Below are 15,311 nucleotides of genomic sequence, written 5' to 3'. Positions count from 1 at the left end.
AAAAACACCCATCATTCCTGCTGCTAATCCCCCATCTCAAGGTCCAGGGGACCAGGTCCCAGACGCACTGTGGCACTATCGAGTGCTGGAGGTGATGGTCACTCATTAGGTGGCACCTCTAGTTGAGAGGATCTATTTGCTCCTGTTTGGTAATTCCACCAACAGCCAGTCAGCCCTCTGACTAATGTATAAACCAGTAGGATTTCTGACCAAGGTAGACCATGTGTTTCTCTCCACAAACTCTCCCATTTTTGAATCTAAACCAATAGGGAAGTGCCACACAATTCCACTAAGCAACTGTTTAGAATTTAATATCTTAGAACTGAGCCAACATGGGAGAAAGTAACAAGTAAACACAATGAAAATTTCAGTTGCTATAAAAGAACTATAAAATATAAACTGCAACTTTTTATTTAACTTTAACTTTGATTGTGCACCGATTTAGGAAAATGGCTTCTATAACAGAGTGCTGAGGAAGGAATTACTGTACTTTCAAAAGGCAAGTAATTGAAATTCATTGCAAGTCATGAATACACTGTTGCATTGCAAGCAATGGGGAGTATAAAAAGGGGTGTGCGTGTGTGTGCGTTGAGAGAAAGATTCAGCCAACATCATGTAGCTGAGATAATGGGAACTGCAGATGCTGGAGAATCCAAAATAACAAAGTGTGACGCTGGATGAACACAGCAGGCCAAGCAGCATCTCAGGAGCACAAAAGCTGACGTTTCAGGCCTAGGTCGTTCATCAGAGAGTGGGATGGGGAGAGGGTTCTGGAATAAATAGGGAGAGAGGGGCAGGCGGACCGAAGATGGAGAGAAAAGAAGATAGGTGGAGAGGAGAGTATAGGTGGGGAGGTAGGAAGGGGGTAGGTCAGTCAAGGGAAGATGGACGGGTCAAGGAGGCGGGATGAGGTTAGTAGGTAGGAAATGGAGGTGCGGCCTGAGGTGAGAGGAAGGGATGGGTGAGAGGAAGAACAGGTTAGGGAGGCGGGGACAGGCTGGGCTGGTTTGGGGATACAGTGGGGGGGAAGAGGACAAGCTGGGCTGGTTTTGAGATGCAGTGGGGCAAGGGGAGATTTTGAAGCTGGTGAAGTCCACATTGATACAATTGGGCTGCCAAGGTGGTTTACTGTATCCACTGTACATCTGCCGATGTGGTTTACTGTATCCACTGTACCCAGTGTGGCTTCCTCTACATTGGGGAAATCAAGCGGAGGCTTGGGGACCACTTTGCAGAATACCTTCGCTCGGTTCGCAATAAACAACTGCACCTCCCAGTCGCGAACCATTTCCACTCCCCCTCCCATTCCTCAGACGACATGTCCATCATGGGCCTCCTGCAGTGCCACAATGATGCCACCCGAAGGTTGCAGGAACAGCAACTCAAATTCTGCTTGGGAACCCTGCAGCCCAATGGTATCAATGTGGACTTCACAAGCTTCAAAATCTCCCCTTCCCCCACTACATCCCAAAACCAGCCCAGCTTGTCCCCTCCCGCCAATGCATCACAAAACCAGTCCAGCCTGTCACCGCCTCCCTAACCTGTTCTTCCTCTCAACCATCCCTTCCTCCCACCTCAAGCCATACCTCCATCTCCTACCTACTAACCTCATCCCGCCTCCTTGACCTGTCCATCTTCCCGGGACTGACCTATCCCCTCCATACCTCCCCACCTATACTCTCCTCTCCACCTATCTTCTTTCCAATTTCGGTCCGCCTCCTCCTCTCTCCCTATTTATTCCAGAACCCTCACCCCATCCCCCTCTCTGATGAAGGGTCTAGGCCCGAAACATCAGCTTTTGTGCTCCTGAGATGCTGCTTGGCCTGCTGTGTTCATCCAGCCCCACACTTTGTTATCTAACATCAAGTAGCTGATTGTTTTTCTGAAACTGTGATCAGTTATAGATGACAAAGATCATCAGTCTGATAGCAGCTGATTGGTTCATCGATAACTGAATAGTTTGTGGGTGCTAGTGATACTAAGAGAGGCCTTTCAGTCCTCTGGAAAGGGAGGTGGTCTCTCTCACCCCAGTAAAAATATGAAGTCTACAGAAAGTCTGTTATTTTCTCCCAACAGTTGCTGCAAACTATTGCTTTTAACCAATAAGTCAGAAACTTTAGAATCTGTGAACCAGTTGCTCTGTGCTTCCTGTGAAGAAATGATGAAATATGATGGAAAAGATAAGACAATTGAAGCACTTGGGAAACAAAAGAGACACCCCATCAAACATTGAGGACTGGTGCTATTGAACCATTTCCCCAGTTTTACTTCTCCTCCATCCATGACATCAATGTGTTTTGTGTCCCTGTACGTGTATATGTGTGTGTGTGTGTGTGTGTGTGTGTGTGCGTGTGTGCGTGTCAGGGTGGTAGATGGGTGGTGGATTTTAAAGGAGTTTGAATTTTAACTAGTGGTGTTATGCGTTGACAATTCATTGTTGATTACCCCTGGTTAGAATCTATTTATTTATAATAAATAGTGGCTCCTGTTAAGTACCAAAATCTGGTCTGTGTTTTCTGTTTACCTGAATCTATCAGACAGATAAATTGGGAACTCTATATACTTTGATGATGTTTTTTGACCTTTGTGACAAATTGCAGCTTGATCTCCAACATGCCTCCCAAATGGGACATGATAACCACAAAATATCGCATTGGGAATGCATTTCAACACAACAGAAGCAAATGGGTCTTCTGGTTACCGTATCTATTTGACAAAGGGAAGTTCAATATAATCAGTAATAAATTTAAACAGTTCCCACAACATCTCATCTTAATGATTGCAATTTTAATCATCAGCCTGATTAACCACAGAGAACAGAACTAAAAAATACTCTGTGGTAGGGAATTTCCTTCTTGTTGCTTCCACTGTACATGGCAATGTAGAAATGAGAACATATATAGAGGTTATATTTCTGAGAAGCAGAGAATGGCCATGACAGCCAGTTAGACTGCTCAATTATCAAAAAGAGTGATTGGCCAAAAGTTGCAAGTAGAGGCCAGAGTTGTCTTAGGTCTGCAGATACAGATTCCCCTGAACTGAAGAACTTCTCCAGATTTCTGATTGCAATTTCCAAGTGAGTTACCTTCAATTCTGGACAACTCCTTGCCAACGTCTCAGCTTAAAGCTGACTAAAAGGTGTCTTTTTGGACGAGCTGGCTGGTTTTGGGATGCAGTGGGGGAAGGGGGAATTTTGAAGCTTGTGAAATCCACATTGATACCATCGGGCTGCAGGGTTCCCAAGCGGAATATGAGTTGCTGTTCCTGCAACCTTTGGGTGGCATTGTTGTGGCACTGCAGGAGGCCCAGGATGGACATGTTGTCTAAGGAATGCGAGGGGGAGTTGAAATAGTTAGCGATTGGGAGGTGCAGTTGTTTACTGTGAACCGAGCGTAGGTGTTCTGCAAAGTGGTCCCCAAGCCTCCGCTTGGTTTCCCCAATGTCGAGGTAGCCACAACGGATACAGCAGATGCAGTATACCACATTGGCAGATGTGCACGTGAACATCTGCTTGATGTGGAAAGTCATCTTGGGTCCTGGGATGTGGGTGAGGGAGGTGGTGTGGGGGCAAGTGTAGCACTTCCTGCAGTTGCAGGGGAAGGTGCCAGGTGTGGTGAGGAGCATGGAACCGACAAGGGAGTCCCGGAAAGAGTGGGCTTTCCGGAAGGCAGACAAGGGTGGGGAGGGAATAATGTCTTTGGTGGCGGGGTCAGATTATAGATGGCGGAAGTGTTGGAGGATGATGCGTTGTGCATTGTTGATGGTGGAAGTCATCGTCCGACACTTCCACCATCCACAATCCGACCTCAAGCCGCACCTCCATTTCCTACGTCCTAACCTCATCCCCGCCCCCTTTACCTGTCCGTCCTTCCCGGGCTGACCTATCCCCTCCCTACCTCCCCACTTATACTCACCTCTACAGGCTCCATCCCCAACCCTTTAACTTGCCTGTCTCCTCTCCACCTAATTTCTCCTCCATCCACCTTCGATCCTCCACACCCTCTCTCTCTATTGATTTCAGAACCCTCCCCACATCCCTCTTTTCTGGTGAAGGATCTAGGCCCGAAACGTCAGCTTTTTTGCTCCTAAGATGCTGTTTGGCCTGCTGTGTTCATCCAGCTCCACACTTCGTACTGTCCTAATGTCACCATCTTTGGCTAAACCCAGTCATTGCCTGACATGCTGTGAATAACTTGACACTATTTTCCCTGTTAAACACTTGGTATGTCAAATGCAAATTACAGTTGTTGAAAGAAGAAAGAAGTTTCCCAAGGTATTATAGATAAAAGCAGGGAGTCATATGTCAAACCAAAGATATACATGATCAGGAAAGGAGTGCCACACCATAAATTTCAAGTGGTTTCAGGATACAGAATCATACTGTATGTACTTGTCCGTTATGCACGAAGTTGATTTACTTCTCTAGCAGTGCAGCTTAATTTGTCATTCCCAGGAGAATGCATAAGGAGCCCACGATTACCATTTGCAGCCACAGTAACCCCAAAGAGAAATCCCTAGAGTAGTAGATATAATTCAGGGTGGACCTTATTGTATGTACGTGACAGGAATGTTAAAGTAACGATTTAATTGTTACATCTATCAGGGAAAGTGCGGCTCACAGTCTGGCCAGTTTCTAAAATCATCTCTCTCTGCTGTTGGACACATAACCAACGTTTGTACATATACAAAAGATGAAAGTACATTAAAACAAGATCTGTGGACTTGCAACATCACAGAAGGAGCTGTGTGAAAGGGAGGATGACATGGAATGAATTGACATGTCCAGGCAGGGATATTGGAGCAGAACTCTAATGACACACCACTCAGAATGGGACAGATCCTGCTACCTGGCAAGCTTATTTTCTATTTGAACATCATACATTTTGGCACTGAACAGTCCATTCAAATTAAACATTCATCTCACTCCCAGGGTCTGTAATCCATCCACAGTGCCACAAAACAATTGCTGCTCATATTATGTGCAAATATAAAATATTTATTTGGTGATATTTATTATATCATACATGGCCATGATCCTGTGGGAGTGGGATGCCATTAAGTCTGGAAGCCAGAAGAAGAAAATTTGGGGTGGAAGTCTTGCAATACAAACACTACTTGGGTCACAATAATGGGGTAAGATTCAAATGAACCAATATTTATAGCAGTATGCAAGATCGAAGATTATTCACATATTTACGTTCAGAGGTAACAATGACATGCTTGAAGTATCCAATGCCAACGGGGTCAATTTGAAAATCTGGAGAAATAATATGATTGGAAGGTCAATTTGAGGGCACCCAAGAGGAAGCTGAGATTGCAAACAACCTGATTTAACGTGAGAAAAGACAGAGGAAGGAGATAGTGTCTTTGATGAGGGACTGAAATTGTTGCAAGCGTTGAGGATGATTCCTTTGATCTTAAGTGTTTAGCTGGAGGAAGCTGCAGCTCCACTATCACTGAGGGCAATCTTTTTCCTGCAGCTGACAACAGAAGTGATAAGAATGGGAAATAATTGGGTGAGTTGACTTTGGGAAGATACCTGCACACTTACATCTAACATGACACAGCCTGAGCATAGTCAATACAGATGGTAAAGCAGATCTAGGCATCATCTGCAATGATGCAGAATCTGGATCTAACATGCAGTCAAGTTGATGACAGAGCCAAGGCTGGATACTTGATAACGTTTTGAACAGATTCTGTGAAATGGAAGAGATAGTCTGGCAAAAATCATGACAGTAAATTCAAGCAATGGTAGTTCCATTGAAGTGGGCAGTGGAGGAGAGGGATTGGACAAGAATTATGCATTCAAGTGTGCCAAAGACTGCAGATAGAAAATAAGCAAGACTATTAGCAAGGCACTGTAATCAGGAAATGTTGACAAATCCAGTTCGACTGCACAAGGGGAGTAAATCGGATTACAAGAATTTAACAAGGAAATTGCAGAAGACCTGTTAAGGAGCTATGGTGAGGTTAAGGAGGTAATCATGAATTTGAGAATGACAAAACGTACATACAGAGAGTGGTTAGGGAGCTGGGATGGTACGTCTGCTTGTAGCTGAACTTTAAATTGCTAGGTAATTGCTAATTGAAGGTAGCATTGTGTCCAAATATACATTTGTCCTTCAAATCCAGTTTTGTATGAAAAAGTATTGAGAGACTGGTAAAAGGAAGAATATTTACACTTGCTCCACTAAAGGTGTAGTTGTAAAGTAAACACATACACCAATCTTAGCAGTTTAGACATTAAAAAATCTAATTTAATTTGTTACAACAGGTGAAGCAACATTTTTGCTCTTTCAAATAGTAACTGAGCACGCTAGCTCAAAAACTATTTCTTCATTCAACTTGTTTTCCTATCCAGTACGAATTCAAAGCTACTAAGAGGCCTAATAAATTATTTCATGACATTCCTGCAGCAATATTTTGAATGCGGTTTAAAAAAAAATTGGTAAAATCCATTATTTCAAAACACCATAGACACACATGGACAGGAGAAGACTATTCAGCCCATCAAATCTGCCCCACAATCAATATGATCACGGCTGATTAAACGCTGCTATGCCTTGTACCCACCCCATTTCCACAACCCTGCAACTCCAAAGCATTACAACCGTCTGACTAAAGATAAATTCTCCTAATCTGGGACCTAAGGGGTATTTTCCCCTAATTTTTATTTGTGGCCCCTGGGTCTAGACCAGGAGAAACATCTTGTCTGCATCTATCCTGTAGGTTTCAATAACATCACCACTCATTCTTCAAAACTCAGAATTCAGGCCCAGTTTGCTCAATTTCTCTTCATAGAGAGTCCTGCCATCCCAGGACCAAGTCTGGTGACACACCATTGTGCTCCCTCTGTGGCATAATATCTATCATGAAATAAGGAAACCAAAACGACACACAGCATTCGAAGGATGCAAAGTAGGCTGAGGGAACTTGTTCACAACCTACCTGGTTTTCTTAGATTGCCTGGAAGTCACGCATTCCCTGTCTGCTTACATGCTTCTAATTCCTGGTGTGACCACCGCCGTATGCATTCTATGCCTTGCAGATGACAACAGCAACTCTGGTAGCTGCTCAAGTTCCAAATCTTTCAGCCCAAACTTGCGCAGGTAGTGACACTTATTGGTGTGTGTGTCTGGGGCACATGGTATGTCCTTCTGACCTGCCATCTCATAACTCAAATTATTGTTACCCTTAGAATAAACATAAATTAACCGTGAAAACTTAAGATGCTTCTCTGAAAAACAAGAGGAAAAAGAGTGGAGACAAACACAAACTAAACACCCATCTTTCACTAAAATGAATAAAAATATAGCCAACCCTACTTACCAATCAAATGTTTTCCCTGTACTTGTGATACCATCGGTCTCAGTGTACATTAACTTGCAATCCATGCCTCACTTCCTCTTCAGTTCACCTCTTGCTCTGAAGATTTTATTTCTTGCAGTAATCTTTAATGAAACTATCTCCTTCCCCTCGACTCTACATTCCCAGACACTCAAAATCACAAACATGTTACAGCACAGAAGACGACCATTTGGCACAATGTGCCTGCATCCGCTCGTCAAATGAGTCTCATTACCAATCAGTGCCAATCTCCAGTCCCTTCCCAATACCGTTGCAGACCACTTCTATCTAAATAATCATCCAGTGCCTCCTTGAATGCCTCAATTGAATCTGCTTCTGCCATATTTCCAGACAGTACATTCCATACCCTAACAACTAGATGTGCGAAAATTCTATACCAAATAATTGTCTCTAGATGTTTCCACGCCAAAGTTAAACTGTGTGGTCTGTAATTACTGAGATTAACCTTACAACCTTACTTGAACACGACTGTAATGTTTCCAATCCTCCAGTCTTCTGGTACTACTTCACCAGGGAAGATTGAAAGATTATGACCAGTGCTCCTCAATTTCTACTCACTTCAAAATCCTTGGATGCATCTTAAAATTGACAAGGCACCAGATGGTTAAGTACAAACGATCTAAGGCTTCCTCCACTTTAATTCTGAAAACTAGTGACACTTACCATGAACTGAGAAGCATCCTCCTCTTTTGTAAAGAGGCATGCAAAGTACTCATTTAACACCTCAGCTATACCCCACGTGTAAAATGCCTTCTCAGATTCTAATCAGCCCTAGTCCTCTTCTAACCACTCTCTTATTAGTTATATACCTATAGAAGACTTTGGGATTCCCTTTTATATTATCTGCTGGTCTTTTCTCATAATTCCTCCTTGTTTTTTATCTGCTATTCATCTGTCCTCTGAACCTCCAGCATTACTCTTGGTTATTAACTATATTTTCTATTTACACGTCATAAGGAAAATAGGAACAGTGTTATGGGCCAGACAAAACCCCCTCAAAATATATAAAGGAGATAGCCTAGACCCCAACTTTTATTTTAGTTTCAGGAATGTCTAAGGTGCTGTGTTCCAGATGTCATTTGATTGCTCTACTACCAAGTTTTAGATAAAATGCACTTTATTCTTACAACACAGTTAAAACACAAACAAAAAAGAAGAATTAGCATAACTTTAACTCATTCAAAATACTTTACAAAGTAATATATTAATTAACTACTAATCATCAACTGTTCCAATACAGCAGCATCCCATAAACACACTCTTGGCAAAGGCATATTCAGCAAAGCAGCTTTTCTTATGTGTTATCTTCCTTTAACTCCAGGAGAAGGAGACACCAAAAGAAACAAGCTAGTAGCAGAGAGAGAAGTCAAGCTTTTTGCTGCCTCAGAGAGAAAGTGAGCTGTTTCTATCAGCTTCAACAGCTAATTCCAAACCCCAACTGAAAGCAATATTAAAAACTTGGATCTGAGAAAGCCTGCTCCACTCACTCATTTTTCTTTGGTCTAATTTTAATAAAATACTCAGAGGTCAAAGCTGTTTACACACTGGTCTTGAAGCAGACATTTCAATATCACTGTGGCAAAACCTCTCTGCAAGAGAAACAACATAGAACAAATCTCTCCTAAAGACATAGTACTGTCATATAAGGAGTATTCCATTCAGCCCCTTGAGCCTGTTCCACCATTTAATGAGATCGTTGCTGATCTATGGCCTTACTTCATATATCTGCCTTTGGCCCATTTCCCTTAAGTACCTTTGCTTAACAAAACATTATCTATCACAGATTTTAAATTAACACATGATCCAGCATCCACTTCTGTTTGTGGAAGATAGTTCCAAACATCTAACATCTCTTTTGCATGGTCTGGCCCTAATTCTCAGATTATGCACCTTAGTTCTAGAATCTTCAACCAATGGAAATAATATCTTTATCTTCCCTGCCTTTTCTAGTTAATATAGAACATAGAACATAGAACAGTACAGCACAGAACAGGTCCTTCAGCCCACAATGTTGTGCCGACCATTGATCTTCATGTATGCATCCTCAAATTTCTCTGACCATATGCATGTCCAGCAGTCTCTTAAATGACCCCAATGACCTTGCTTCCACAACTGCTGCTGGCAACGCATTCCATGCTCTCACAACTCTCTGTGTAAAGAACCCACCTCTGACATCCCCTCGATACTTTCCTCCAACCAGCTTAAAACTATGACCCCTCGTGTTAGCCATTTCTGCCCTGGGAAATAGTCTCTGGCTATCAACTCTATCTATGCCTCTCATTATCTTGTATACCTCAATTCGGTCCCCTCTCCTCCTCCTTTTCTCCAATGAAAAAAGTCCGAGCTCAGTCAACCTCTCTTCATAAGATAAGCCCTCCAGTCCAGGCAGCATCCTGGTAAACCTCCTCTGAACCCTCTCCAAAGCATCCACATCTTTCCTATAATAGGGCGACCAGAACTGGACTCAGTATTCCAAGTGCGGTCTAACCAAAGTTTTATAGAGCTGCAACAAGATCTCACGACTCTTAAACTCAATTCCCCTGTTAATGAAAGCCAAAACACCATATGCTTTCTTAACAACCCTGTCCACTTGGGTGGCCATTTTAAGGGATCTATGTATCTGCACACCACGATCCCTCTGTTCCTCCACACTGCCAAGAATCCTATCCTTAATCCTGTACTCAGCTTTCAAATTCAACCTTCCAAAATGCATCACCTCGCATTTATCCAGGTTGAACTCCATCTGCCACCTCTCAGCCCATCTCTGCATCCTGTCAATGTCCCGCTGCAGCCTACAACAGCCCTCTGTACTGTCAACGACACCCCCAACCTTCGTGTCGTCTGCAAACTTGCTGACCCATCCTTCAATCCCCTCATCCAAGTCATTAATAAAAATTACAAACAGTAGAGGCCCAAGGACAGAGCCCTGTGGAACACCACTCACCACTGACTTCCAGGCAGAATATTTTCCTTCTACTACCACTCGCTGCCTTCTGTTGGCCAGCCAATTCTGTATCCAGACAGCTAAGTTCCCCTGTATCCCATTCCTCCTGACCTACTGAATGAGCCTACCATGGGGAACCTTATCAAATGCCTTACTGAAGTCCATATACACCACATCCACAGCTCGACCCTCATCAACTTGTCTAGTCACATCCTCAAAGAACTCGATAAGGTTTGTGAGGCATGACCTGCCCCTCACACAGCCGTGTTGACTGCATTTGATCAAGCCATGCTCTTCCAGATGGTCATAAATCCTATCCCTCAGAATCCTTTCTAACACCTTGCAGACGACAGACGTGAGACTTACTGGTCTGTAATTGCCGGGGATTTCCCTATTTCCTTTCTTGAAGAGAGGAATTACATTTGCCTCTCTCCAGTCCTCAGGTACGACTCCAGTGGAGAGCAAGGATGCAAAGATCCTCGCAAGTGGCGAAGCAATTGCATTTCTCGCTTCCCAAAGCAGCCGATGACAAATCTGGTCCGGGCCTGGGGACTTGTCAATCTTAATGTTTGACGAAATTTTCAGCACATATCTTAATGTTTGACAAAATTTTCAGCACATATTATCTTAGAGACTTCAATCAAGTCACCCTTAAACCTTTCAAATTCCAGAGAAAGCAGACCTAATTTGTATAATCTCTTCTCATAACTTATCTGCTGAAGTCCAGGTATCATTCTTGTAAGTCCACATTGCACTCCCTCCATGGTCAATGTATCCTTCCTAAGGTGTGATGCTGAGATCTGCTCATAGTACTCAGAGGGAAAAACACTTAACCAGGGTTCTGTATAACTGCAGCATAACTTCGGCATCTTTTTAATCCTGCCCTTGAGATATTAAGGCCAGCAATCCACAAGCTTTCTTGATTGTTTTCTGCACTTGTTTATGACACATTAATGATCTATATAACTGAACCCCAAGTCTCTTTGATTACCTTTTCTTTCTAATGTTAATTTCTGCTTCCTTTTGTGGGGTTCCCTTTGGCACACAGGGAAGTCCAGACTGGTTTGTCCCATCTTTCCCTTTTGATAGAACATACTTCGAATATACCTGAACCACTGCTCTTTGAAATTAGCCTATTGTTCAGTTACTGTTTTTCCAACCAATTCCTTATTCTAGCCCAACTCTGTTCTTGGCCTATTGAAGTCAGCTGTCTACCAATGATTTTTCTTACTCTGGATTGTTGCTTGTAATTTGCTACCACCATCCTGAACTTTATGATACAATGATCACTGTCTCCCATTCCCCCACTAACACTCGATCCACTTGGTCCACTTTGTCCAATCATTTCTAAGGAACCAGTCTAATAATGTGTCCTTACTTCATGGACTGGACATATACTCTAGTAAGGAAATCTAACAACACTTGGCCTTTGCTGCACCTTACACTACCGATATCTTAGCCCATATTTAGCTAATTGAAGTCCTGCATTATAGCTATTCTACAAGGTTGGCATTTCTCTTCATTTTCCCTGCAGGATTTGTTCCTCTGTATCCTTTTCACTAGTTGGTAGTCTATCGACGACACTGAAAGAAATGCAATTGTAACTATTGTCTTTATTTCTTCACCTGAACCAAGTTGTCTGTGATTTTGATCGCAGGAGGACATCCTGTCTCCAGAAATGCAATGTCCTCTGCAACCAATACTGCTATCTCTTCTCCTTTCCTACAGTTTTTCCATCTTTTCTGAATAATGACACACTGGAATATTTAACTTCCATTCTTGATCTTCCTTGAGCCACATCTTGCCAAAATACCTTACTTCCACATGCCTATCTACATCTGTATCTCCCCATCCATTTTTACCATACTCTGTGTTTATATACTTGCATGTTAACTGAGTTTTGGACCTCACTTCTTTCTCTCTTAATCTGACTTCACTAATTAAATGGCTATTTTCCATACTAATGCTAGTTATATCCCCAATTATTTTGTGAACATTGATATCCTCCTCTACTGTCCTCCATTGGTTCCCAGTCACTTTGTCTCACTCAGGTGAAGTCTCCTTCACTATGACTGAGTAGCTAACTCTGATCATAACTTAAGAATGTATTTTCTTAGGAAATCTAACAGAATGTATGAGTGCCTATTGGGGAGAAAAAAGGAAATGTGGACATAATCAGCCTTTGTGACAGCCTGCTATCACTGGAGTTCATCAAATGCTTAGTGCATCTCCACGTTATTTTATAGTAAAGCTACTTTAATCTGTGCAGTTTATCTTGCAATTAGTGGTTTGGGAAGAGTGAACTGAACAATTCTGCGACTTTGGCTCGCACAGTTCACGAGGAAAGGAACAAAGCAAATGATCTAACTTTAACTTAAATTGACTGAAGAACAAAAGTACAATATTAACATGCCTCAGCCAAGACCAAAGAATAGGAGAAAGATCTTCCCCATGTAACGTGACGTGCCCAATTTTTTATACTCAATGCCCTGACTGATGAAGCAAGCATGCCATATGCCTTCTTTACCACCTTATTCACTGGTGTTGCCACTTTCAGGAAGCGATGGATTTGAACCCCAAGATCCCTCTGTATATCGATGCTCTTTAACAGTCCTGCCATTAACTGTATAAGGATATGTGGAATTAACTGCCTTAAAGATTAGACTTGAACAAAGAAACCTATATGAATATCTAGTTAAGATTAGACTTGAACTATAAATATAGATATCAGCTGTACAGAACATTATGGCTCCAACACTGCTGGCTGTAATGTCAGATAAATTAATTCACTGAGGTTCACAAAATTATTGAGCAGGTTAGTGACTAATTTCAGAACATTTTCTTCTTGAATGTTTTATCCATGGTTAATCATCTCCTTCAGCAGACTGAATAAACTGGATCAAGACAATAACATTGCAAATGGTCTGTGGTTTAAAAGAAGTGGATCAACTTAGAAGCCCCAAATAATATAGTCAATTCTTAACATGTTATGCTTACTTTGGGCTGGAATTGACCTATGTCCCAGCAATAGAGCCAAGGTTGTTAATCCATGCTACTACACAGCCAAGATGGTTTTTACTCAATATTAAACAGATAAAAAATGCAATACCTCAAACTCAAGACAAATTTAATTCATAAGTTTAGTCAGAAGATTTCCTGAATTTATTATATTCATTACAATGAACAATGAGATTTGAATACATTGCTCATTAAAATGGAACAAAAATATATAACATATCCTTTTTCTCTAGTGTTTCTCTTTAGGAGAATTTACAATTGGTTCTCAATACAGCAAAACAAAAATAATGATAACATTAATATCTGTGAACTTGGGACAAAAATGGTGGACAACAGGATATAGTACACAATCAATATGCATGCGTCCCTTCTCAAATTACATGTTTTTTTTATTTGAGCTACTGTTGTTTTAAATTTTAAAACAAGGAAATAAGCAAGTATATTCTAAGCACTCTATGAACCATGTATCATGAAGCAACAACATGCAGTGCTATGGAACAATGGAACCTCCAGTCATGCTGTGTCAGCAATATACTAATCTCTGCCACATTGTGGAAATGTTTAGAACAGGCATCCCCAATAAAACTGAAAATGTAAAAGGAAAACAGACTTTGACTGTTAGCTTCCTTCTGCTTTGCAGCCAACTCAGGCATCAATTTGTGCCTTTCTATCTGCAGGATCCAGAAAGACTTAAAGATGGAGTGGAGTGGGCAAGTGAAAATGCTAATCTGAAAAAGGAGGGTTTATACCCTTAGAATATCAAAACTTCACAGACTCTCAAAGTGAAATTTCCCAGGAACTTTAAGTATTTGCAAATGAGCATTACATGCAAAAGATATCAATGAACATTATATAGTGTGAAAACCTACTTGATAGGTTGTGGATTTCCTTTTAAACAGTGTACCATGTGAAAAAAATAATCAGTTTTAGATTTATGGCAAGAAGAAAATTAACGTGAGTGGCTGTAGTACATGGAGCAGTAGAACTAACCTGAACGAAAAAGTAAATTATTGCTATTTATCTCCAAGCGAACACGCCAAGTACACGAGGAACACAGCCCCACTATGTTTCCTTTATGCTTTTGCTCTCCATTACTAGAAACCAATTTATTGGGTATAATCAGTATTTAGCGTTACATAACAGTTGTTTATCTGGTGAAACTAGTCCACAAAGTAATTACTCAAGTTTTTTGCCCAATTTGAAACAAACCTTCATACAGTAGGCAACATCTTTCCACTTGTGCTTGTGTGCATTTTCATTTTACATCCTCAAGAGTTACATTTTGCATAATAATTTTATTTTCCATATTGAAATAAAATTTCCTGCAACATAAATTATATTTAGACATATAATTAGTATCTTTACTCAACTTCAAGATTTTTTAAAGTATCATTATTAGCCAGTTAAATAACTTCTATTTTGAAAGAACTTGCATCATAACAGGTCCTGATGAATTATATCACAAGTATGTGAAACGTCAATGAAAACAGAGGATAACTTGTACCAACATATGTTATGAATTAGTCCTTGGGCACATCAGTGAGAAGCCATCAATCCACACAAATCATTTGAAAAGATCTCCCAAAATGGATTAGGCACTTGTTTAAGTCAGCGTTTTCACTTCTACCATTCTGCGTCCCCAACAGCTTTAGAGAACACATAATCCCTCCCATTGAAGGTCATTATTCCATCTTTTAGATAGAATTTCCACTTGTTTTTACTCCTGTGAATCTAATACAAAAAGAAAACACAATGTTGCAAACACAGTATATCACATCAATGATGCCAATGATTAGTCCCATAAAACTGTCTTTCAGCATAGAAAGGTAAACTAAATAACAATGCCAGATTCATGCAGTTACCATTAGAGGACAGAAATGATGTAATAAAATGAAAGAACAAACTGCGTTAAAATAAATTTGAAAATCTGAATATCCACAGAATTCCATGAAAAGTATGAATTGAACAAGACAGATTA

The 15,311-nt window shown here is 41.2% G+C and overlaps 1 protein-coding gene across 1 annotated transcript in view; it reads right to left on the bottom strand.

Annotated features, from left to right (window-relative positions):
- Positions 1 to 14,921: 14,921 nt before the first annotated feature.
- Positions 14,922 to 15,311, bottom strand: part of LOC125454873 (stonin-1-like) — a 92,652-nt gene continuing 92,262 nt past the window's right edge. Inside the window, exon 11 of the mRNA XM_048536114.2 lies at positions 14,922 to 15,064. Within this exon, the coding sequence (XP_048392071.1) occupies positions 14,957 to 15,064 (108 nt within the window). The 3' untranslated portion in view covers positions 14,922 to 14,956. The remainder of the gene's footprint in view (positions 15,065 to 15,311) is intronic.

The sequence above is a fragment of the Stegostoma tigrinum genome, chromosome 9 (assembly GCF_030684315.1).
Source record: "Stegostoma tigrinum isolate sSteTig4 chromosome 9, sSteTig4.hap1, whole genome shotgun sequence".
NCBI lineage: Eukaryota > Metazoa > Chordata > Chondrichthyes > Orectolobiformes > Stegostomatidae > Stegostoma > Stegostoma tigrinum.
Note: the sequence above shows the minus strand (reverse complement) of the source record. Positions and strands in the feature narration are given on the sequence as shown.